The following is a 27,179-nucleotide window of genomic DNA, read 5'->3' on the forward strand; positions in this document are numbered from 1 at the left end:
GCTTCTCGCGTGATTTTGAACACATTTAACTGTCTTGATATCTCCAAAATATATTTATATCCATTTAGGTATGGTACAATACCGTACCAGGGGTCGATGGGGGATTTGCCTTGAAATTTTGACAGAGGCCAGCGGTTGGCATACGCGTTACATGTAAGGGGGTGTTAATAATTACGTAACGCTGTAGGGGTAGAAGAAGAGGGCGGTGTTTTCGATATACGTAACATTTATTAAAGTAAAAAGTTTGTTTTGTTTAAGGACACCACTAGAAGAGCACATTGATTTATTAATCATCGGCTATTGGACGTCAAACATATGGTCATTTTGACACAGTCGTAGAGATGAAACCCGCTACGTTTTTCCATTAGTAGCAAGGGATCTTTTATATGCACCATCCCACAGACAGGATAGCACATACCACGGCCTTTGATATTCCAGTCGTGGTGCATTGGCTAGAGCGAGAAATAGCCCAATAGGCCTACCGACACTAGACCGACCGCACTTCAAGCGAGCGTTTTAACACTGGCTACGTCCAGTCCTTAACATTTATGAAGACTATAAGTTATTTCTATTCATTATTTAGACCTAAAAAAAGTTGTTTTTTTTTTTAAATGCGTGGTCGGTCTAGGACCGATTCCCATCGGCGGGCTTGTTCCAGCCAGTGCGCCATGACTAGTATATAAAATATATGTCATATCCTATCTGTGGGATGGTACATATAAATGATCCCTTGCTAATATATATATATATATATATATATATATATATATATATATATATATATATATATATATATATATATAAATTCAAATGCAGCTTGTTACCGGTGTGCCACTAGAGTGCTCTATACTGTTACAGTAGAGCGGTTACACATATAATAATAACTTGGATATATTATACTTTGACTTCCATGGTTTATTTACATACAATACTGTTTCGTACAGGTCGCGATGTTTGTGCGAACCTGCACTCTTCAGTACGTAATCAGCTGGAAAATTCTATGCCGTGCCCCACATTATTCGAACGCGTCGAAGCGTTGCGGCCTTTGTATTTGCGAGAAGTACTTTATTATTTGCAATCCCTCAACGGCGTCCTTGAATAAGCGAAACAAACTGGTCAGCAAATGTAGACACGAAGACAAATACCTCTTGAGTAATTTAACATGATTAGAAGAGACACGTTGCAGTAATTAATGTTCTATACAAATCACTCTGGTCTATGCACTGAAGAGTGCAGGTTCGCACAAACATCGCGACCTGTACGAAACAGTATTGTATGTAAATAAACCATGGAAGTCAGAGTATAATATATCCAAGTTATTATTATTATTATATTATATATATATATATATATATATATATATATATATATATATATATATATATATATATATATATATAATGTAGAGGGTTTCCAAGGCGCGTATGCAGGCATTTCAGCGGGGTTGGGGGTTATACACTGTGTTAAGCGAAGTTTATATGGGGCCATGCTCCCCAAGACAATTTTTTTTTTTTCTTTTTTTTTTTATCTTGGGCAGGTAAGGGTTTCGACCCCCAATACCTTCCCCCTGCACATGCACCCGTTTCCTCTCTTAGATTATATGTCAAAATTATCAAATGTTTGACATCCCAGTAGCAGATGATTAGGCCTATTAAATCAATATGCTCGAATACTGATGTCGCTAAACAAAACAAACTAATTTTACCCTTTCCAAACGAAATAATATTTATTTGAATTTGTCCATTTTAACAGACGTAAAAAAAAGTTTAAAAAAAGTGAAAACGGTCTTTGTCTACTTCAGGGCTCGAAATGCAGTGTTAGTACATGCACCGGTGCATGCTGATTTTTGCGTGTGCATGTAACTTTTAAAACTGTGTGCACACGGTGCATGCTAATATTTTTCAAGTACTATGTATTGCGTATACTAGTATCCTGTTGTCTACCAGATTCAGACTCAAGTTGTTGAATTTTTCGTATGCATTTCGTAATCTGTTCGCCACATGAAAACGATAACTTTTATCTTATGGGCGCATCCATTTCGTATCCCATAATCCTACTTACAACAATGGTTGTTCGGTCATTTCCGTGAAATATATTTGCGAAAATTGCCGGCAATATCTCGGTTATATCCGTGAACGGTATTAGGGAAGGTGGTCGAGACCGACTTTGGGGTATCCACGCGCATAACACAGTTGTCGTCACTGACAAATTGAACTCCGCCAGATCTGTGATCAATACAAAGTACCGTAACTGCCTTGAACATTTTCGACCTCAGATATGAGCACTTGATCAGATGATTGCGAACGTGCAGGTGCGTTACTCGCGTAGTTGACTCGAAGTCGGCCAGTGATTATTTCAATCGCAACTTCTCGTCGAATTCCGTAGGCTAATTTATATTATACCAACAGATCTTATCGAGTTAAAAAAGTCGATAACTTGCTTAATACAAAACACAACTATTCGTACGTTTTTGTAATAGGCCTATTATAGATTTCTGTAAGGCGTTTACGTTGGGTGAAATTTTCAAATTTGATCAAGAATCAGTAATAAACGCAGTTGTATAACGTTCCGGTACTGTTAATAAATACATATAGGTACTGCCGAATAATTCTGAATACGGAATAGCTTCGTATAAAAAAAATTTAACACTCTAATCAAGGTAATTAAAATAGTATTTTCCTCATTGTTAACAGGATTTACCTTATTTTTGGTGCATGCAGAATTTTAATGGTGCATGTAACTTTTTTTTCAGCATGCACCTGGTGCATGTAGATTTTTTTAGATTGTAGATTTTATTAAAAAATATATACATGATCAATGTGTTATACAAACTAAACTTTGAAAGTTCTACTAACACTTGATAAAATATTAATTCTTAAGTAGGAAGGTACGATTGTCGATAATACGTTGTCAAAATCAAAACCGGTTTTAACGAAAGAATAGTACCGTATTCTCATTTAATTTTTTGAGACGAACCCTACAATTTCAAATCCGCAAACGCACGTGAACTTAACTGAAACTGACAACAGGCTGTCGTTTATGCTTTGCCGAGCAATGGCGACACAGGCGACGAATCGAGCGTATACTTTTGACGTTCTCCGTTTGTAGCGAATACACACGAATTTTTTAAAAATGCATTTGAGCTTGTATTTCATATTTGTGCATGATATTATTATATGGTAACCAGACACTGTAACTTTAAAGAGCGTAAGTAAAAAGTACTTGCGATATTCGAGAAAGTCGCAATAGGCAAGTTCGTATGTGACCCATGTTTTAATACACTCTAGACATTGTACATACCTATTTTGTCTCCAAATGTCATGACTTTAGGACTAGTAGTTTTCCAGATATATGCAAAATACATGTTTGCTGGAATAATAATAATAAGAATAACTCTTAACTATTACAATAGGTCTCTCTGACGCTAGTCGCGAGGAGACCTAAGACGAACAAGAAGAAGTACCGTCAAAACTGGGCTTTACTTCTTACATCTGATATTCACTGACTTATGTAGTGTCTAACAGTTTAGATCAATATTTGGTAGTATTCAGAATTACTGATGGAACAGTAATTTGAACTCACCACGGAAATGCAATGTGATGTCATGTAATGTGATATCATGCACCGCCAGAGTAAAAATAACGCAACGTTTAATTCTTTGAGTGGATTCTGAACCAGAGGACGATACACAGGAGCCACCCGAACAGCCAACGCCCACAGCAGTTGAAACGCACAAGGCACTCGAGACAGTCAGACTGTTTTTTCAGAGCAAAGGAGATATTCGATTGCCAGTATTTGACAGCATTGCGGACATTGACTCGGCATTAGAAGTTATGCGTCCAACGCTAAGTAAACAAACCACGATTAGTGATTACGTGACGAAACGTGATTAGGTACATGTAATTCACTAAACTCTTTTGATGTGATCTTTCAGTAATGTTTTGTTGTATTTATTGATTGTAATAAATGATATATTTTTTATAAATGTCTTTTAATCACCAAGGCATTTTTTTTTTTTTTTTTACTATTATATTGAGTTCAAAATTCAAAATGGCCGACTTTCGGAATAAAAATTACCAACTTCTGCAAATGTGTACAACGAACTACTGTTATAACGAACCAATGAAGCTGGTCCCTTGCAGTTCGTTATAAGCGTACTTTACTGTACATTGTAATTCATAAAGGGTTGCATTGCATAAAGGGTTGTAGAAAATAATATGTATTAAAAATGTTATCAATTATACTTTTAAGAAGCCACGTGAGTATAAAGCAAATGTAAATGTGGCAATTAGTTTTCATGGAATAAGGTCTTTAATTTTTTTTTTTAAATAGAATATCATAAAACAATGGTGATATCCCTGCTATCAGCAAAATATTATGATAATAATAATTTTTGCTGTATGATTATTAAAGATGGGTGTTATAATAATTTTTATATCGCGAAGTATCGCAATATGGATTCCCTGTATAATCATACATACTAAACTATATTATTTATAGCAACAACAGCTGATTTCAAGGAAGGATTGTAACAAAATAAAGAAAATTAATGATTAAAAAAAAGAAAACAAAAGAGGCATTAGCTCTTGTAATGGGGTGTTAAAAAGTTCCATAATTATCTGTATGGGAAACGTGCTTGTCAGCCATGACTGTTGCACGATTGCAAAGATACGCTTTTTTTTTTGCAGGACATATTGTCATGGCTGTCTAATAACGTTCTTTACTTTTCTCAAGTAATTTTAATATTGGACAAAACACAATATTTATTTCTACATTTAGTAGTAATTATTTGCATATTTGCTTGTATTCTGTAATGTCTGGAACTATGCCATTTATTATAGTTATTGTTTAATGAAATTCTTAGTAGTGCCGTTTGTCGTGTCGCGCACTATAGGCAAAAACGAAATTGCGCAACTATTGTTATTAGTGATCGTTTGGATGCACAATGCGAGCTACATTTAGTTGTAATTCATAATAATATGTTTATAGTGTAAGAAATTATGTTTGTAAATAGTTGCCGTAATTTATTTATGGGATATTAGTATATTACGATCGCTAAATGTGTTAATTTAATGTTTGACGTCCGTGTTTTGGTCTTGCGGTCTTCGACTTTATTTAATTCCCAAATTCCTGTGCATATAAAAACTATGACACAACGTTGACATTAATATTATTGATGTAAATATTTCCATAACTACAAAGTGTGTGTACTTACACACTGAAAACATCCCATGGGCTCATAAATAAACCTGGGATAAATTTCCGTTTGATCGACTGTTTTGACATGGCTGCCGGGATTGACCTTGCCCTTCAGTAAAGTTTATTTTCCTCCAAAACTTGTACGATCGATTAGCTATTTTCTTAGTTAAACGTATCCTAATATTGTTTGTACATTATGGCAAATCATTTTATTAATTAAGTGAAGTAATAACTGTAAAACTGATTACTGTAATATTAGTGTTTTTAGGAACTATATCCTTGTACACTGAGAACCTGTTTACACATACTGGTTGCTAAGGTCTGATATATCGGTACACAATGTTTGTAAACAACAGTATAAAAATGCTGTTTTTATAATATTCCCAAAGGCTTTTTCATTAAAACTATTTTATATTGAAATTAGACCAAAAAAGCAATTGTGTAGTGATAGTTCCGTGTTTATGCACATTAGAATTTGTTTGTATTATTAACCCGAATTCCCAATGTATTTGCAATGCACTTTAGCGTGTCTTTGTGCCTAGTGAATAATGTCGTTTTTACAATAATCCCAAAGGCTTTTTCATTAAAACTATTTTACATTGAAATTAGACCCCAAAAAAGCAATTGTGTAATAATAGTCTCATATTTATGCACATTAGAATTTGTTTGTATTATTAGCTTGAATTCCCAATGTATTTGCTATGCAAAATGAGCGTGTTTTGTGCCTGGTTAATAATGTCGTTTTTATAAATATTCTAAAGGCTTTTTCTGTAAAATTGTTTTACGCAAATTTTAGACTAAAAAAGCAATTAAGAAATGTTAGTTTCATCTTTATGCACTTTAGAAATTCGCAGAAATAATTATTTCAAGTTGGTAGGTAATGCTTTTGCTAGGGGCTAAACTGACGTATTTACAAAAGTTGAAGTTTCTTAGGATTTAGAGTGTGCATTTACAAACTGTAAACTGCAAACGGAAGCTGGACCAAAAAGCAATTACTTTATTTATTGAGCAATTGTGTGCATAACGTAATTATTAAATGAAATGATATTTATTTTGTAAAGGTAGATCTCTTCCTAGCGTGACGTAATTTCTGATTGGCTGTTATGACGTCACGTGGTACTTAAGAAAAAGTATAAAAGGCTGACGTCAATGGACGTCAACGGTTGTTCTCACTTGTTCGCGGTCTGACAAACAAACATTAAAGACATGTCCCCTTGTCCAACTTTTCAACTTTATTACATTGCATACATTTAAATTGACACTGGAATAACTTTTACTTATATTTTTAAAGTCAAATTTTATTACCTTTACCATCTTTATTTAATTAACTTGTTTTATGGAAGCAATATTTATAAGCAACTGCAAGCTGTTTACATTTATTGGAGATGCAGTCCTCACTGGTTTAATATAACTATATCTGAAAGGAAGAGATCTATCTATCTATATGTTGGAAACTTACCTGTGAACATTAACTTTATTTGCATTTACTCATCACCTTTAAATAAATTTATAATTCTGAAAACTGGAACACTTCGTCGTTGTCATCTGTGGATGTTATTTGTATTCTCTGGACTTTGTTGATATCCTTGGGACGTGGCCACAACAATATCTATGACACTGTAGCAGCAGCGATGGTTTATATATATATATATATATATATATATATATATATATATATATATCTGTGTGTGTGTGTGTGTGTGTGTGTGTGTGTGTGGCACCTTCCTACGTCCGTGTATGATATTGAATATAAAAACACTTCAAAACATTTGAATGCAGATACTTTGAGTAGGGTACCGTCATGAACAGTTACCTGTGTGGAAGATCCAGTGGAGGTGTTTCACCTGTCACAGTTTCAGGTGTTACCAGTGAACTGTGAAGCAGTGAAAAAAAAAACATTATGCTGTGATAGGATATTATCTCAGGTGTATTGGTAAAAAAATTATTGCGTGGAATGAAGAACATGCTGAAATTTTTTAATTGTATTATTCCAGACGGAATGAACTCACAACATTTCAAGGATATGTGATGTGGGGTTGCAGAATTGTGATTCCAGCAAAACTATAGTCAGCTGTGAAAACGCTGTCAATAAGTTACGTATGGTAGCTTAAGATGGATCAAGAAAGCGAGAAGTCAACAAAACATTGTCCAGGATGCTGCCAACAGAGAAACAATCCTAAACGTGCACCATTACACCACTGGGAGTGGCCTTCTACCCCTTGGCATCGCATACATGTCGATTATGCAGGTCCTTTCCTGGGACACATGTTCTTTGTGATCGTTGATAGCGATTCGAAGTGGCCAGAGGTAGTCTGTACGAACTCCAGTGCATCAACACAAATAACTGAGATTCTTCGAATAATCTTCGCTTGAAATGGTATTACTGTACAACTATTTGGCGACAGTGGCCCTCAGTTTAAATCCGAGGAATTCAATCAGATCATGAAGCAGAATGGAATTTTATATTTGACATCAGCTCCTATCATCCAGCAACAAATGACCTGGCTGAACGGTTCATCCGAACATTCAAACATGCTTTGAATACAATGAAGAGATAGAGGGTGGATCTGTGAATAGGAAATTGGTTAAATTTCGGTTAGCTTATCAGAACACACGACATTCAACTACTGAACAGACTCCAGTGAACTTGTTCACGATGCGATCACTAAGGTCAAGATTAGACTTGTTGAAACCCGATGTGGCTACACGTGTGCACAACAAACAGCTCAAACAGCTTGGTGGCAGACAAACCAACTTATGTAAGTTCGAACCAGGTCAGCAAATTTTGGCTCGTAACTACATGACTTGACCCAAATGGATGCAAGGAACAGTTGTATCTCGAAGTGGACATTTGTCATCCAAAGTCAAGGTTGGTCCTGATACGGTCTGGCTTCGACACATAATTCAATTACTCACTGCAGATGTTTTTAGTGCAAATATAGGTACTCCTGATCAGCTACTGCAACGTCAATTGATCAGTCCGTACGGCAATGGATGTGGGTATCATTGATTCAGAAAATGATGTAATTACACCAGTCATCTCTACTCATGATTCCGCAAGTAAGGAGAGTGATATTAGTCCAGAAACACTACAAAAAAAAGGTCCCGACAAAGCAACTGAACCAGTCCGAGCATTAACAGCTCCAGATAAACTGAACTTGTAAAATATTCACATAGGATACTTTTTCTAAAACCAGCGAACTTTTTAAGCAGTTTAAGTGTTAATTTAGATTTTAAAATATGTGGTAGTAATCAGAATTTCTGATGGAACACTAATTCGAATCAACCACAGAAATGCAAGTTTTGTTTTAATGATTGGTCAATGTGATTGTGATGTCATGCACCGTCATAGTAAAAATAATACAACGTTTAATTCTTTGAGTGTATTGTTTTATTAAATATACAACTTGAGACATTTTAAACCCAAAACCTATTATTTAAAAGCAAGTTACTGGATTTATATTTACTTTTTTTTTTTAATTTGAATTTTTGGGGTATTTTTCACCAAATGACTTAAATAGACTGATGAACAAAAACAAATAAAACAAAACTGCAAACAACAATGAAATCAATCAATCAATAAACCAACCAATCAGTTGTGAGCACAAACCTTTCTCATCTTCAAAGTCAGTGTCGAATTCCTCCGAGGCATGCGGGGATCCTTCCAACCAGGATTCGTATGTTGGATAGCGATGTTCGTCGTACAGAGACTGTCGTCCGACTGGACGTCGTTCATCTCCGTCTGTATCAATAAAACACTGATCACCATGGTAAAAACTACACTCGAAATAATACCCAGTTATAAGTCATAAAGTAGAAGTGATATAATTACACAGGAAATAAAAATGACACAATTTGATGAGGAATTGAAAAATAAATAGAAACCGTAACAGTACAATTACACTGAAAGTGTTCTACAGTGACAAACGTAATCATTCTCTTTTTTTAATTATATCTTTTAATCACAAACAACTGATGAATACTATGTGACATCTTTGTTTCATAAAGAAAACGACCCCTATGTCCCCTACCATCACATGCCTTCCTGTCCCCGCCCCTCCCCAGCTCTGGCCACGCCCTTGAACAATAGTTATAAAGACGGCGTTAATAAATGTACCCGAGTTCATTAAAAAGTAGTTGTGTTTGCGTTTTCCATTAGGAAACGATATTATAAGATGGAAAGGCGAGATATAGACTTAAAATGTGTTTCAATGTTCAGACATGGTGGAGTATGTATTCAAACAGGTACATTGCGTATAAGCAGAACATGTATATACTCGATTGAGTGCATTGCAGACGCCAGGGTTAAAACCATAAAACCCCTGTCTCCCACTTCTCTTTTTGGCCGTGACGTTCAGAAGACTGATAAACAAAGTTTGTAACACTACGCTAATTCTCAGCTAATACTTGCATTCTTGTGATTCGTCTTGATTGAGGACTTTCTTGGAGGGACGGTTATGTAGGCCATCTCTGTAGGACGTCTGTCGAGGCGTTCTCACAAGCTTCTTGGGCAGCTGGCGGTTTGGCGTCACATTGGGCCGGACGATGATCACGTCCACCAGTTTGTGGTTCTGAGTCCACACTGTGGAGTCCGTTTGGTTCGGCATCCTCTTTGGTCGGAACAGTCGGCACAGTTTCAGTTTATTGCTGATGTTATACATCATCTACAAGTACAATCATTATGGACGTAATGAAATTGTGTTCATTGTATCTCACTTATAAATAAGCACTGTCACATGTGACTGACTGTCATAGTTCTGAATCGGTTGAAGATATGAACCACAACAAATTGTATGTGTAGATTTAAATATATAACTCATCCTCTTGTGATATGAAAGTACTATTTACCAAATAAACACAATATGTTTGAAGCTTCGGTCATCAGTCACCATATTATAACAGCTTACTAAGCATGAAAACAGAAACATCATACATCGTCAAAAACATTACACATATTACCCTTGCTCTTGTATTATGCATGTACGTGTTCTTTGATTAAATATGTAGGTGTTCTTGGATTATGCATGTAGGTGTTCTTTGATTAAATATGTAGGTGTTCTTGGATTATGCATGTACGTGTTCTTTGATTATGCATGTAGGTGTTCTTGGATTAAATATGTAGGTGTTCTTGGATTATGCATGTAGGTGTTCTTGGATTATGCATGTAGGTGTTCTTGGATTATGCATGTAGGTGTTCTTGGATTATGCACGTAGTTCTTGGATTATGTATGTAGTTGTTCTTGGATTAAATATGTAGGTGTTTTTGGATTATGTACTATGTAAGTGTTCTTGGACATGTTATGTAATATGTAGATGTTATTGCGTTATGTATGTAGGTGTTATTGCGTTATGTCAGTGGTGTACCAAGCGGCGGGGTGGGGTGGGTGGGGTTTCAATGCCCCCAATTCAACCTTTTTTTACTATTAAATTTTATAAAAATCATACCTATATACACATAGATACATATGTAGGGTGGGTCATGTATGTAGGTGTTCTTGGCGTATGTATGTAGGTGCTCTTGTTATGTATGGAAATGTTCTTGGATTATGTATGTAGGTGTTCTAGGATTATGTGTGTATTAATTTTGTTCTTGGATTATGTATGTAGGTGTTCTTGTGTTATGTATGTAGGTGTGTTTTTGGATTATGTATGTAGGTGTCCTTGGATTAGGGTTTGTCTCAAAACAAACAAAATCTCTCTCTCTCTCTCTCTCTCTCTCTCTCTCTCTCTCTCTCTCTCTCTCTCTCTCTCTCTCTCTCTCTCTCATGCCAGTGATTTGAAAATAATTTGAAAACATTCGGGATTATACCCAGGGTATACGAAATGATTCGGGTGAATTACGAAGTATGCCGGAAACTAATTTCAATATAACATTTTATATAAAATTCGTTTCAAGACGGAAAAAAAAAAAACCGTTATGGCATAGCCATGAAATCTGTTTATACTAGTATACAATCCGGAGTTTATTACTGCACTTTTCCCCCTGTTTTTTCAATGTTGAAATAGACCAACAAGTCGCCTATTGCATAAATAGTCTCGCCCGATATTTTTAGAATTTGTATAATCCCGAATAACGCTATAAAAGGTAATTGGTCGATATTTAGATTGTTATTTATAGATGAAATGTCACCAGGACATTTGAGTCCACGCAATGCTGTTAGATCTACTGGTAGACCAGTAGAGCTAATTTTAAATCAGATTGATACACACAATGTGTGTCTGCCTAAAGAAAAAGCCTGTGTAGCGGCAGCGGGTTTCTTTAATTTTACCCTTTTAATATCGACCAAGTGTCAAAGACATGTATGTTAAGGTGTCATTAAACAAATATTCCGTTATATCACACACACACACACGCACACACACACACACACACGCACTTTCTCCAACAACCCTCAGTCCTTCCTCTATCTCCCTATATCTCATCAACCCTTGAGTTTAAATATTCCTACCTTCTCTTCATCATCCCGCTCTTTCACCCTCTCCTCTCCTTCTATCTCTCTTCCTCTCTCATTCATTTCTCTCCCTCACCATCACTCTATATATATCTCCCGCCTTCCTTCCCTCTATATATCTCTTAATTCCTGATCCTTCATGCTATCATTCTCTCAACCCTCCTCTCTTTCTCCATAACCCTCTAAATTTCTCCCTTTCTTCCTCACCCCTCCCACACAATTTCTCCTATCTTCCCTCCCTCTCAGTTTCTCCCTCATCCCTCTTTTTCCCTCAGTCAACTCTTTCTCTTTTTCATTAATTCACTCCTTAACCCCCCCCCCCCCCCCCCCCCCCCCCACTCCGCCTTCACTCATCTCCTCTATCTTTATCACTCATTCACCCTCTACCTTCCCCGTCTCCCTTTTCTCTCTCGTCCATCCTTTTCTATCTGTCTAGCAGTACCACCGGCACTTGGGTATCAAAATATGGAAATGAGCTAGGTCACGTGACTTGAGCGTGGCATGTTCTGATTGGATGACCTCTAGGAGGGAGTAGCGTGTTCTGATTGGCTGACCTCCAAGCGTGGGGTGTGACGTCACGGGGTCGATGACCTAACTAGATTAATGACTGACAGCTGTGGGATGGGCATGGGTCACGACACACCGGATGTTGGTTAGATTTATGAGCTTGGCAGCTGTCAGGGGTGCCAAGGTTAGAACTTGTTGCTTGTCGATTGAGTTGTTGAACAGTGCTAAGTAATGGGTTTCTTCTATGTGTCGGGTCTTTGCTGTTATAGAGGTTCTGGTCGATGGAAATCACTGAGAGGTTTCTGTGGTGACGTCCTTTTGTGAACAGGTCGGTGATGCGAGGGTCTTTTCCAGCTGTAGACATCAAGTCGTCCAAAACGATGAAATTTCTGACTGGGATCCAAATAACGATCCTTTTCCAAATTCTCGGGTATGCCTTGAACAAATTTCACTCGAACGGTTGCCCAAATGATGTTGTAGAGGGGTTGCCATTGTTTCTAGAGCCAGATGATTCGTTGGAGAGGCGGGTGGATTTTACCGTCCCTCAACGTGTACACCAAATAAGTCTTTCCACACGACGTGGGTTCCGACAGGATCATGGTGAAGGGATGGATTAGGAAAGCAGGAGCCCTAAGAGCCAGAGCAGGAGCTATATGAGCCCTATGAGCCAGAGCAGGAGCTATAGGAGCCTTAGGAGCCGGAGCTATAGCAGCCGGAGCAGGAGCTATAGGAGCCGGAACAGGAGCTATAGGAGCTGGATCAGGAGCTATAGAAGCCATAGCAGGAGCTATAGGAGCCATAGGAGCCGGAGCTATTGGAGCAGGAGCTATAGAAGCCATATGAGCCGGAGCCATGGGAGCCTGGAGTCTGATGGTTTTGAAAAAGTCTTTGGACATACGGGACACGATCTTTTGTTCATGACATGTTCCGGAATAAACAATTCTGATTCATGATGTTGACTGTTGAAGTGCTCGACGTGAACTAGCGATGTTGAAACTGTCACGCCCCATTTTGTACTCTTCTCAGAAACGCTTGTGACGTGGGGGGTTTTGACACATGCCAGTCTGCTCTCGTCGTTTCTATTCCGCACCACTCTGTTCTTGTTTCTGTTTCTGCTCGGCCTTGGTTTGCTCTACCACCTGTTGTGTTGGGGAGACCATGACGACTTTGGGTGTCTGGGACTTGTCCTCTTTTTTATTTTTCCACGTGGGATCGTAGCGTTCCAGACATCGATCCACGCTGTACATCATCTGACTTTTCCCACCACGTTGCATTGGAAAATGTGGCTGAAGGTTGCCTTGGGCTTGCAACTTGTAAAATCGGGTCCACTTGTCGGCGTCGGGAATGTACAACTTGTACTGCTTTGACATGTTGCACCTCTGAAGGTTCTACCTCAAATGACGATGTTACCCATTACCCTTTTATTTATACTCTCTATAATTTCGAGCATGCGCACAAAGATTAAATGTTGTGATACGTATGACCCGTGCCCCTACCCCCACCCCACCATCCCAAAACATAGATCATGCACGGCTCAGAGCCACCCTTACATTAATAACAAACAAAACGTGTTATTCATGTTTATTTTACAAAACGAAAAGTAGCACACCCAAGCAATACATGTGTAATGTCTGAACACATTATTAATGTAGGGACTTCTCGGGGACAGCCTGTAATGTTCCAGCACTGGATCGTCAATCTTCTTCCATCCGTAGACACGTAGTCCACAACAGTAACAGACGACGGCATCGTGGTCTCCCGTGTAGAAGAAACCGGCCGTGACAAGTTCCCTCGGTCTCTGGCTCATTTGGAGGGGCCAACGACCAAATGTGTCGAGTCGTCTGTAGAATCCTCTCATTTCGGGACGATAGCAGAACAAGTAACGTCTCGAAAGACCATCCCATTCGTCATCGGCGTCGTAGGCATCATCGTAGGGAGCCGAGTCCGTTGTATATTCTCGAACAGCATCCGTCTGATCCATGGGTTCTTCATCCATGATTTTGACGGGTTCACAGGTACCCGTGGGTTCTTCATTCACGATTTCACTGGGTTCACGAGCAGCGTCCGTTTGATCTGTTTCATTTTCTTTTGGTTTGGTAGCCACTCTTTTGCATTTGATTGTGTCTTTCGGAACATTTGCATACCAAGACATCGTCACCGCTGCTGCAACTGCTGCTGCTGTTGCTGTCCATTCTAGAATATCCCGATGTCATTTATGGAGCGTACGTCTTCACTCTACCGCGGTCGACTGACGAATGACAAACAGTTCTAAATCTAAGGTTTATATACACAATGTCTGAGCATGTCAGAACACGTTCTGGGTTTTCCCCGTGACGTCACCGAACATGTCTGGACGCTCTACGGAACCCATCAGATTCTGATGATTTTCTCGCATGTAACACGATATGACGTCTCTCAGCCCTGGCACGAAGTCGTACAAAGTGTCAAAACATTTCTGGAGCTGTTCCCACTGTTTGGCAGTCAGTCGAATGGGGGGTTTCCGTTCTTGCCCACAATATCACCACTGACGAATATCCACACCTTTGTAAATGGTCTCGACGTAGACGTTCCCACCAAGATGTTGTGGTGCATTCGATTCTCGTTTGAAGGTGACCAGTTCCAACAACTGTTTCATCGGCAGAGAAACGCCTTTATTGGTGGGAAACTGTTTACCACGGTCATCGTCGAACTGACGAATTTGAATGGCAATGTCCCCCTTCCACAGTTTAGCTACGACGTAGCTGTTACCGCCAAGGTTTAGTTTGCATCTCGTTTCGTTTCCTGTGCCTTCTGTAGTGCTTCTGTTATATCCTGATGCCATTTTCTTCTTTCCAAGTACAGCGCAAGGAGACACAATAGCGTCAAGATCATCAAGTGTACGTCTTCTCTCTATCAGTGTCGCTGAGCGAACGGCAAGCGCTCTCAATCTGTTGGGAGTCTTTTATATAGGCTCCAAGGTAGCGTCCCCACGCTATTTCGAGGTCAAGACGTGTCTGAATACGTTCTGATCCATCGGCGTATATGGGCATGTTTCCAAAGCTATGGAATTTTCCCCCCGGATGTTCGTCATCTGCCAAACCCCTTAACCCAGTTAATGTTCCCTACGCCGTGGAATTTCCCCCCGATTTTCATCAACTGCCAAAGCCATTCATCCCACGCTATCTTGCCATCTGATCCGTCATTAACGGCTACCACGCCATCTGATTCCTGTGCTTCAAGGGAACCCTGACAGTTAACAAATCCATTAAACCCACGCTATTTTGGCATCTGATCCGTCATTAACGACTTCCTCACCATCTGTTTCCTGTACATCAAAGGAACCCCGACAGCTGCAAAAGCCATTAACCCCGTTAAAGTAGCGTCCCCACGCTTAAAGGTCAGTCATCTGCATGACCCAGAGGTCAATGCACTGAACGCCCGCGTGACGTCACACCCCACGCTTGGAGGTCAGCCAATCAGAACACGCCACACCCCCTAGAGGTCAGCCAGTCAGAACACGCCACGCCCAAGTCACGTGACCTAGCTCATTTGCATATGTTTATACCCAAGTACCAACCTTCCCACTCTCTCATTCTCTCTTATTCACTCACTGCCTATCCCCTCTTCCAATGCATGCGTGCACAGACGATGTTTGTCAAGGTAGTCTTTTTTATTGTTATGACTGCAATGTTTAGCCATATGGAGGTATCCGAACACATCTAAATCATTTCATTCAATACCTCACATATAAACGTGTTTGGCCTTGTGTAACACTGACTTATATGTCAGTACTGTACATGCTTGACTTTTCATGCTTGTTCAGTTAAAAGTTCAACTTCAAACACATTGTCTAAGTTATCCAATAGCTACCTGGGCTGACTGTCCTGGTCGTACAGCGAAGTGTTCGAGTTTAAACTAGGACATGTCCCTATACTTAACGGTTATTTGCAGTTAAAGGTCAGTTCCGTGATATTTAATCTCCCCATTAAGTCGTAAACACTGAGTCGAAGCCCGTTACGACATGCGTACTTAGTACCAATGGCATGACACTACATCAGTATTTGCTCAAATACATATGTATGTCAATATACCTTTGACAGTTGTGAAGTAATAATAAAGTTAATAATATGAGTTAATAATAAACACATTTAACATATACATTGTAGGCAATTAATGTAAAAATTTAAACGGGTAACTATATTGTATTTCACATCATTTGAATAAATGTGCACGGTTAGTTAATCATCGGCTACTGGATGTCAAATATTTGGTAATTCTGACAGTCATCAGAGGAAATCCGCTTAATGTTGCCTAATGCAACAAGGGATTTTTTATATGCGCTTTCGCACAGATAGGTAAGCACATACCACGGCCTTTGACCAGTTATGGTGCACTGATTGGAACGAGAAAATCCCCAATCAGTTGAATGGATCCACCGAGGTGATTCGATCCTGCACGCAAGCACCTCAAGCGAGCATTCAACCGGTTGAGCTAAATACAAGAATGCGCCCACGTTATATTTATTTGCATAAACAATGAACAGTGACAGTTTGTCCCTTTACTAATAATTATTAGTCATGAATGTTAAATAGCACAGACAACAAAATGTATTTGGAATGTTCTAGAATTAACACGTTCTACTCATTCTGACGTTTCCTGCTCAATATATGGAAATCGACTGCCCCTACCACCGCCACTGGGGTAGGAGTAACTGTACTCATTCAAATGGAAATCGACTGCCTCTACCACCGCCACCGGGGTGGGAGTAACTGTACTCATTCAAAAGGAAATTGACTGCCCCTACCACCGCCACTGGGGTGGGAGTAACTGTACTCATTCAAATGGATATCGACTGCCCCAACCACCGCCACTGGGGTAGGAGTAACTGGACATCGACTGCCCCTACCACCGCCACTGGGGTAGGAGTAACTGGACATCGACTGCCCCTACCACCGCCACTGGGGTAGGAGTAACTGTACTCATTAAAATGAAAATCGACTGCCCCTACCACTGCCACTGCGAAATTAACAAAGACAAAGGAATAAACAAAAACTGCAGTTAGGTATTCATTGATGCGAACAACTATTGTTTTTCTACAAATTTGCATCAAGATTTACTTTTGCGTAATCGTATTGTTTAATGTCCGCAACGATATCTCTTGACACACGAGTGTCGACTGACTTTGAAGCGTGACGTATATTCGCACCGAGAGCAGCTCTCAGTTCAGCCAACGAACGTTCTTCCTAACGTTCGCGAACTATTTGATTGGTGTTCGTCATGTCCATTTGGTTTAACGTGAAGCGCACAAACCAGCCTAGCGAACGTTTTGTTTTCGCTCGATCTGGCTGAACTCTACATGTCTTTCGTCCCTGAACTGGCATGTGTATTAAAATTGACACGCTTTGTCTTTATTACTTTGGTTCAAAGATTTCACAAAGTAAAAATAACAAGTTACAGATCTTCCAGACATTGCTGTCATACATGTTGAATGCATGCCGTTAAAATTAATAACCGTGATTATTAAAATAAGCAAACATTATAAGGCCTACGCTGAATTCTGCATGACACCATTTTTTTGTTACCGGTCGCGAGATCGCCATTACGCTAATTGAATATTTGCTATTATTATTATGTTTGAGGTGTCGGGTAGATTATGTAACCGTTGTTCACATCAGAAGACAGAAAATGGCTTAGCCAAAATTTTAACCACTTGCAAATTTTATTAGCCTTTTTTTTTTTTAATTAGCCAATGGCTAATTTGGCTATCGACAGCGTGAGCCCTGCACTGGGGTAGGAGTAACTGTACTCATTCAAACGGGCCAACATTTAATATGGTGGCATTCGGGCAAAATGAGCTGGCCTAAAAACTATTCATCATGTATTTCCATCATTCTATCGTGGCGAGTTTTACTTGTAGAATGCAGGAATAAAATATTTAAGAATCATTTATATGTGCCAGCAGAGGCGGACCTAAATATTGCGACAGTTATAATTTTATTATATATTATTAAAGTCTGGAGATGTCATAGGGCCTATGTTAACATCCGGGTCAGCATGCCTCCGAACCCCCACTAACAGGTTCGGGCCTTCAAATACATATATATATATATATATATATATATATATATATATATATATATATATATATATATATATATATATATATATATCTATATATATATTGTACTCTTCTTTCTCTCTCTCTCTCGCTCTGTCTGTGTGTGTGTGTCTCTCTGTCTGTGTGTCTCTCTCTACCTGTATGTGTATGTGTGTGTGTCTCTCTCTCTCTGCCTGTGTGCGTCTCTCTCTCTACGTGTGTGTGTGTGCGTGTGTGTGTGTGTGTGTGTCTCTCTCTCTCTCTATCTCGCTCTCTCTCTCTCTCTCTACCGGCCTCGGTGGCGTCGTGGCAGGCCATCGGTCTACAGGCTGGTAGGTACTGGGTTCGGATCCCAGTCGAGGCATGGGATTTTTAATCGAGATACCGACTCCAAACCCTGAGTGAGTGCTCCGCAAGGCTCAATGGGTAGGTGTAAACCACTTGCACCGACCAGTGATCCATAACTGGTTCAACAAAGGCCATGGTTTGTGCTATCCTGCCTGTGGGAAGCGCAAATAAAAGATCCCTTGCTGCCTGTCGTAAAAAGAGTAGCCTATGTGGCGACAGCGGGTTTCCTCTAAAAACAGTGTCAGAATGACCATATGTTTGACGTCCAATAGCCGATGATAAGATAAAAAATCAATGTGCTCTAGCGGCGTCGTTAAATAAAACAAACTTTACTCTCTCTCTCTCTCTCTCTCTCTCTCTCTCTCTCTCTCTCTCTCTCTCTCTCTCTCTCTCTCTCTCTCTCTCGCAGACACACACACACCACAACCTTTAACTGACAGCACACTAGTATCTCCACTTTCAAATACTCCGCTGGCCCTGTACATAATTTTAAAAAGGTGTGTTGTTTCTAAAACACTTTTTTATTTTATTTTTGTAAAATTATTAATTAAAATAAATAAATTAATTGATTAATTAATAATCGACATGATCAATGCCATGGAGGGGGGTAGGACGACCCACCAAAACCTTCTCCCTCACCAAAAAGTAGTGAACAAAACACACAAATAAACATATACACATAGCATACATGAAAGGAAGAAAATATAATATTTCAACTATATTTTATTCAAATAATATATAAATAAAAAAATTTAAAATCCCCAAACCGAGAATGGATAGGTTTTTGGCAATACCATACAAACGTCTCGTTTTCCAGCGATTCACTTTTTTGTTTTTCTTTTTTGTCATATAGATCCGTTATGCAGTCCAGACATTCTTTGTGCAATGCCTCATCGTCTGTAAAAATATGACCACTTTTCCTGTTCGTACAGAGGTGGACAAAGTAATTTTATACGACCAGTGGCTTCAAATCACACTACCGAACACCTGTTTAAAGCGAGACTATTGGGTGTATAGTAACGACGCGACCTCTAAGCGGGAGATAATTTCTGGGTGTTCGCCATTGTAGCCCGCTATTTTATCGATTTACAAACTACGACTATCATGGGACGACCTGAGCAAAGAAAGCGAAGCAAAAAAACGTGCAGCCAAGAGCTGTCAAACGATGAACGTTTTTCTTATGAAAAAGAAAAAAGGTATAATATAACGGGTTAATAAAATAAATACGTTTACAAAATATCTTGATCAACTACGATCACCCGAAAAATAATAAAATGTCAGTTAAATATGACTGTTGACGTTGTTGCGTTCGGCGAATTGCTTTTTATACTGAATTTATTTAAAGGGACATTCCAAAGTTTGTTGCATTGTAAGATGTTTCCGACTAATAAAATATTTCTACGATTAAACTAAATTTTCTTGTTTAGAATATCAGTGTCTGTATATTCAATGTGTTTCTGGTCGTCTTAATATTTGGAAGGTGCCCAAACTGGATTTTGTCTTTAAAAAATTAGGAAATAAAATGAAATTTAACGTAGTACAAATATTAGAACGATCAGAAATACGTTTAATATACGGACACTAATATTTTATGCAGAAAATATATTTGATATGTAAAAATTTTATAATCGTTAAAAAGTCTGTGTTAGTCGATAACATCTTAAAAATTGCACCAAACTCAGGAATGTCCCTTTAACAGCTGACACTGTCGAATGCGTTCTCAACTCAAACCGTGTTTGGCATATGACTGATACCGTACCGGTACCGTAAATATGTTTAACATGTCATACATTTCATTCCGTCTCAAATAAAGTCATTGGTGGAACTTCGATTGCAATACCCTTATCGAATTAACAATCAAGGGTGAGCAACTGACTTAAATATTATTCACGAAAGCGATTCCGGTGCTATCAAAAACAGTGAGTTGAAATAGAAAACAAAGCTATGCCCAATACCAAAATTTAAAAACATTGATGGGATCTTTTATACCACGCGCGCGTTTAGGGGCCGTCCATAATTTAAACATTTTTACAAGTGTACAAAGAGTAGCCTACACTTTTGACCACCTATCCCCCCCCCCCCCCCCCCGAAAAGTGTACATCCACAAATGAAAAATGTTGATCGACATTTTTCATTTTCAAAAAGTGTACGCTGGCCTCTTAACGTTCCAAATGTTTTTCAACAAAATACTTGAACATATGATTTCTACCTTGGACATGCATGATCGGATCAGACAAAGTATATATTGGCGTATTTGGAAATTATCATAAAATAGTGTACGTGATGTACCCATTATGTAAGCATACGTACGTTCCATATATTTATGTTTCTTCTACCCATACACATATGCAATAATATTGAATATACTCAAGTACATTATTCATCAATGTTAACGGTTTTACAGTTTTAATGTAGTTAAAGTTTACTGCTGCTCTTGAAGTCTTATAAAAAAATATATACGCGCTACGACCTCAAAATACCTGAAATAAAATATTAAAACCCCATCACAAATAGCTCCAGAATGCACCTCTGAGCATCTACATTAAAAAAAATTCAGGGGAAGAATGCCCCCGAACCCTCTAGACCTCTCGCGCCCGATTCGAATGCCTTCGGCACCCATGATATAAATTTAATTCCACCCAATATCTCAACGCACCGCCCCGCAAATAACGCTGGCTACGGGTCTGCTGAGCGACAGAAGTCAGAAACGCCAATGTTAATTGTCTTGTTTTTCAATCAAATTAATTTTGTCAAAACATGTATGTTGTTCAACAAAACATTATTTTAAATATTTTAAGGCAAATTATAAAAATGGAATCCTCGAGAACCAATGTTAACAGACATTTTTGGATTTTAATAAATACCGGTATAACTGATGTTTTGCAATTGTTTTATAAGTTGGGCAAATGAATGACTGATTATATTGGTAAAATTGTTTGGTTAAAAAAAAATGTAAGATGCTAGCCCGAGTACTCTGACTCTAAGAGAGCTAGACGGACATTTGGACATAAATACGCCATCTAGCTCTCTTACAATCAGAGTAGGCCTACTCGGGCTAATAAGATGTATTCTCAGGCCCGTAGCCAATGGGGGGGGGGGGGGGGGGGGGACAATATGCCCCGGACCCGTGCTCACCATAAGTCTAAACGCCCCCCCCCCCCCTCAAAATTATGGCTACGGGCCTGATTTTGAGTTATAATAAATATATAACCAGACATTCAGAAACATATTTATGTTAAAATATAAGCTTGATGATAACTACCATATTATTTTTGGCAAATTAAAGTCCGAACCAAAATGTTAATAACTACGATAAAAATTGCTCTCCTACCTTTATTTTTCGTTAAATTTTACCCACATTTGGTCCAGACAGAAACCTTGAAAAAACCATTACAATGACACAGATTCCACATACTAGATGATGTCACCTATATCGACTTCGCTGAGATCGCATAAGACAAAAAGCATGTAATTTTTTGCCGGCTGCCATTTTGACTTCTTATGGAATATTTTCCAAGAGGGGTGAAACGTGATAATATGTTATGATATAAAAGCAAACGTGATGACGTCATATTAATTGCATTATTATTATATTAATTGTGGGGTGTTTTTTTTTAAATTATTATTATACCACTAGAGACCATTGATTTTATATTAATTATGTCACATACTTTAGAGGCTTTCACCCCTCTTGAAGAGTATTCCATAAAATAATTTTAAAAAATGGCAGACGGCAGAAAACTGCATGTATTTTGCCCTATGCTATCTCAGCGAAGTCGATACTGGCGACATCGTTAGTCTCATTTGTGGAATCTGTGTCACTGTAATGTTTTTTTCATAACTTGTGTCTGGACAAAATTGGGGGGGGGGGGGGGGGGGATGTAACGGTAATTAAAGGTAGGAGAGTAATTTATTGTAGTTGTTAACAATTTGGTTCGGACTTTAGTAGGTAGAACAACGAAAAATTAAGAAATAAATATGTGGTCAAACTTTTTATTTCAAGCAAAAATATGTACCAAAAAATGTAAATTAATGAAAACCGGACGGAAAAATATTTAGTGGTTAGAAGGTTATAGCCCTTTGAAGTTTGGCGTGCTGTGAAATATGTCTGCCAAATTTGAATCGCTTTTCTAAACTTGCCGGTTAAACTCAACTACTAATCACCATGTGTATATTTCACTTTAAAATCGATCTGAAACACGCCAAATATTATTCTGGAATATGTAATAGTGTTCTTGAAGCCACTGGAAAATGGTAACATATACCATTATAATGTTACAATGTAACCATTAACCCTAACGTCGTTATAAACGCAAAATCGGAAAATAAGCAATACAAAGTGACGTTGTTGTTTTCACAACTTAATATATTTAGTTAGCCTATCAGGACAATGCAACGATACCCCATTCTTTTCCAACTTCTATTATGCATAAATAGTGAAACAATGTTACATAAAAAAATAAAGGCAGTGCACATAGGCGATTGAATGAGCACGTGACGAAAGCTAGTGGCAGGGACTAGTCCATTGTAATACAATAGGGTAAAACAGTCTATTTAATGATAGTGAAAATATTTTGAAGAAAAATAAAGTTGGTGGTGGGGGGAGGGGGAGGGGGTGACGGGTCTTTTGGGGGTGGTGGTGGTGGTGGGTTTTTTATTATTTTTTTGTGGTTGTGGTGGTGGTGGTGGTGGTGTTCTTGATTAAAGCTGAGTAACAAAAAATACATTTGGAAAAAAAATATAAAAGGCTGAAAAATATATTTTTTTAAACGATAATAATTCAAATGTGATTAATGATAGTGAAAATATTTCGAAGAAAAATAAATGTTGTAGGGGGTGGGTGACGTGTCTTCTTTTTGGGGGGTGGGGTTTGGTGGGGGAGGTCTTGATAATAATAATAATACAAATGTGATTATTGCATGCCACTGTAAATATAGATAGAAAATGTGCGTGTTCGTCTGGGTTATATGTTTGTTTTTGTTCTTGTTGGGGTTGTGTGTGTGTTTTTGTTTTTTTTTGGGGGGGGGGGTTGTTCTTTTTTTTGTTGGGTTTTTTTGGGGGGCGTGTGTGTTTGCCGATGGGGAGAGGTATTTTGTATTTAATTTTCGGGTGGGTTGGTGTTGTTACTGGGGTGGTTTGGGGGTGGTGGTGGATTGGGCTATTTGTTTTTTGTTTTATTTATGGTTATTTATTTTGATTTGCCTGCCAGTTATGCTTAAAATCATGTGTACAACAATGTCTTCATCTAACATGTTGGACATCTAGGCCCTACCTATCTTGAAAAATCGACATGCAAGACCAACATTATAAACATGTTTATACAAATACTAATGTTACAGTTACTAGGTCGATGTTTTTAGGATAAATTATTTTTGCTGTTATTACAGCAAAATTTGCAATTTAGCATGTTTATAATACAATTTAATGCACATATAAAATTAATTTGAAGCATTGAAACGAAATATTTTGTAAAACAGGCGCCTGTGCAGGAAATTGTGTAGAGGTCAAGACTGTGGCTAGCAAAGGTTTTTGTGTGTGTTGGGATGGGGGTGGGGGTGGGGTCATGTTTCCCTGGAAACTACATTAAAAAAGAACATGCAATATAGCATGTGGGGGAGGGTACTGTGTGCTGATCGGAATATTACCTAAAATGTCTAAAAAAAAATAATATTTAACTATTAAAATTGTGTTACTGTCACACGCAATTCTTTATAAAAACTGTAGGTGCGTTTCTATGAAGTTATGCTAATTAATGTGAGGCGAGATTGCAGCTTTGAAAAAAGGAAGACAATTTCCATGCAAGAAACAACCAAAACAATGTAATTGTGGGTGAGAGCTCGCTAGCCATAATGTATTTGGGCTAGATTCACCTCCGATATTTGACACATGGTCAGTTATATCAAAACGCAATTTCAGCAACTTAGGCCCTGATATTTATTTTTTAAAACTAAAACACATGTAACACACTAGGCAGTGCCACCTTGAAGCGATGCATTATGGGATTGATAAAATGGCTGCCGCCATGACTGCTGAGACAACCCCAGTTAGGAAGCCTTGCGCTCAAATGCGCTAGGGTGAAATGACTTGAAACTTCAAAGAAAACATAGAAATAGGTTCAATTTAACAACTGAATATGTGAACTCGATGTGCCGAAGTATAGAAATATATTCAAAATCCATTTGAAGTTCAGTGTTTTTCAAAGTACATTTAAAATATCACATTTCGTTATCAGTGACAAAATCGACCTTTCTCTATAATGAGCCACGTCTTAAATACCTCAAAACACTTCTAAAAGAAGCCATTGACGTCAGACGCCGCGTTAAGACAAAATTATCATGTGACCCTATCAGCTGTAAAAATGGCCGCGACGTCATACTTTTTACGCGACGTCATTGACAGAGCTCTCTTGAAAATCGTTATTGGTGTAGTTTTAACCGAATTACAAATTAAATAATTATATCAGCTGGAAAGACGATAAAACGCTGTGTATGTACATGTATTTAATATCACTTTGTCATACATAACTTTAGAGATCATTGATTGTATATTAATTATATCACATACTTTGGAGGCTTTCACCCCTCTTGAAGAGTATTCCATTGAACAAAAAAAAATGGCATACGGTAGAAAACTGCATTTGTAGAATCTGTGTCACTGTAATGGTTTTTTCATAACTTGTGTCTGGACAAAAGTTGGGGGAAATGTAACGGTAATTAAAGGTAGGAGAGTAATTTAGTTGTTAACAATTTCGTTCGGACTTTAGTCTGGAAAACAGAAAAAAAGGTTTTAAGAAATGTGCCATGTCTTTGAGTGGGTTAAGTTCACTCTTCCTTTCTTTGCTAGTTTTAACCTCATTTTTGCAAACATTTCTCTATGAATGTGACAGATATTTGTTTACTTTCACCACACAAAAGTCACTGATGTCAGAAATCTTCAAATGTGTATCACAGAAGAAAAAAAACTAAATTTGATTATCTGTTACATTAATTGGCTTGAAATGAGAGAGAGACAGAGACAGAGACAAACAAAGAGAGAGAGACAGAGACAAACAGCGAAAAAGCGCTATTAATATTTCAAACAAAAATTAAAATGAATCTAGAATTAATTACCAGTTCTAACAACATATTACAAATATTTTGCCGATTATAAAAACTAACATACCGGTAGACTAAGATGAAAAATAACTTCAACAGTTACTGAACGTTTAAATTTACTGCTTCCCGCAAAACTCAACCAACGTTCCTAACTCGGACTTGTCTTCGGAAATCATATCTGAATTCAGCTACGGTTCTTGTAGTTTGAATATTCAGTAGTCCAATGGGTTTTTTTTTTTATATATTATTATTATTGTTGGATTTTATTTATTCATATTGCATATAATATTATTACATGTACTATAATTTTTAAAGGTACTGCAGTAGCATGCTATTTAAATTTATATATGTACATAATAGGCTACAGTGCTGACATAGGCCTAATGTATCGGCGCACCTTGAAGCAAAGATTATTTTCTCTGAACACTGTCAAATACGTAGTGAAATGTGTGTGTCAACAAATAAGCAGTACATAATCTGAAATACGTTACAAATGGTTTAATGTCTGCAGTAAACATTTTAAAATTGTGCATAAATGTAGGCACATCCCGTATCCAAAACGATCTTATTTCCGGTGATTCTGCGCAGTAAATGTAGCCCAGTGACCCCGCTATTTATAGACCTTACATTGTAGCCCATAAACGCAATCTACACAGTTGCCCCAGGTTTATTTAGCCCCACCCCATAGCTATCCCTATCCCTATCCCTATCCCTATCCCTATCCCTATATATAGATATGCCTATGGGTGCCAACTGTGCTCCATTGCTTGCCAATTTGTTTCTCTATGCATATGAATCAGATTTTCTAAATAATCTGGCTTAATCAAAACAAAGGAGTCTGGCGACGACGCATTCAACACATTTTATTTACGGTTATATGGCGTCAGACATATGGTTATGGACCACACGGATATTGAGAGAGGAAACCCGCTGTCGCCACTTCATGGGCTACTCTTTTCGATTATCAGCAAGGGATCTTTTATATGTGTAACAGCATTTGATTTGTTCCAAAATAGACGACAAACAGCTGTATGGTTCAGGACAATGGCATTTTATTCAACATCCTACATAAAGTATTTTTAAAACCCTGAAACAATCAAAACATTAAATAAAATACAAGAATATAATACATGACATTACGATAAGAAATACATATATATGAAACATGACATTTCCTAGACTGTCATAAATAATTAAACATATGTATCGAATCACATATTACTAATACATGGTTCCTATCAAACAATGCATTCACAATACACATGACATGACACCATCTGTTATTCCTTTATACAATTATACAATCCATACTTTCCTAATACATTCACTACTAATGTTTAACACATTCATATACATTACAACATCATAAAAATATACACATATAACAACACAGTCATGTACATACCAAGTGTGTGTAACTAAGGTTGTAACACCTGGCCGGTAACCGACACACGCATTCAGAAATAGCGATCTAAATAAAATAATAAAACGCACTAAGTATCG

The 27,179-nt window shown here is 38.0% G+C and overlaps 1 protein-coding gene across 1 annotated transcript in view; it reads right to left on the minus strand.

Annotated features, from left to right (window-relative positions):
* The window catches only part of LOC121369419 (leucine-rich repeat-containing protein 74B-like), a 158,501-nt gene extending 132,692 nt beyond the window's left edge, over window positions 1-25,809 (minus strand). Inside the window, exons 1-3 of the mRNA XM_041494520.1 lie at window positions 25,744-25,809; window positions 9,611-9,863; window positions 8,810-8,941 (exon numbers count right to left, since the gene is read on the minus strand). Coding sequence (XP_041350454.1) covers window positions 8,810-8,941; window positions 9,611-9,863 — 385 coding nt within the window. The 5' untranslated portion in view covers window positions 25,744-25,809. The remainder of the gene's footprint in view (window positions 1-8,809; window positions 8,942-9,610; window positions 9,864-25,743) is intronic.
* Window positions 25,810-27,179: the final 1,370 nt, after the last annotated feature.

Source organism: Gigantopelta aegis, chromosome 3 (genome assembly GCF_016097555.1).
Source record: "Gigantopelta aegis isolate Gae_Host chromosome 3, Gae_host_genome, whole genome shotgun sequence".
NCBI classification, from domain to species: domain Eukaryota; kingdom Metazoa; phylum Mollusca; class Gastropoda; order Neomphalida; family Peltospiridae; genus Gigantopelta; species Gigantopelta aegis.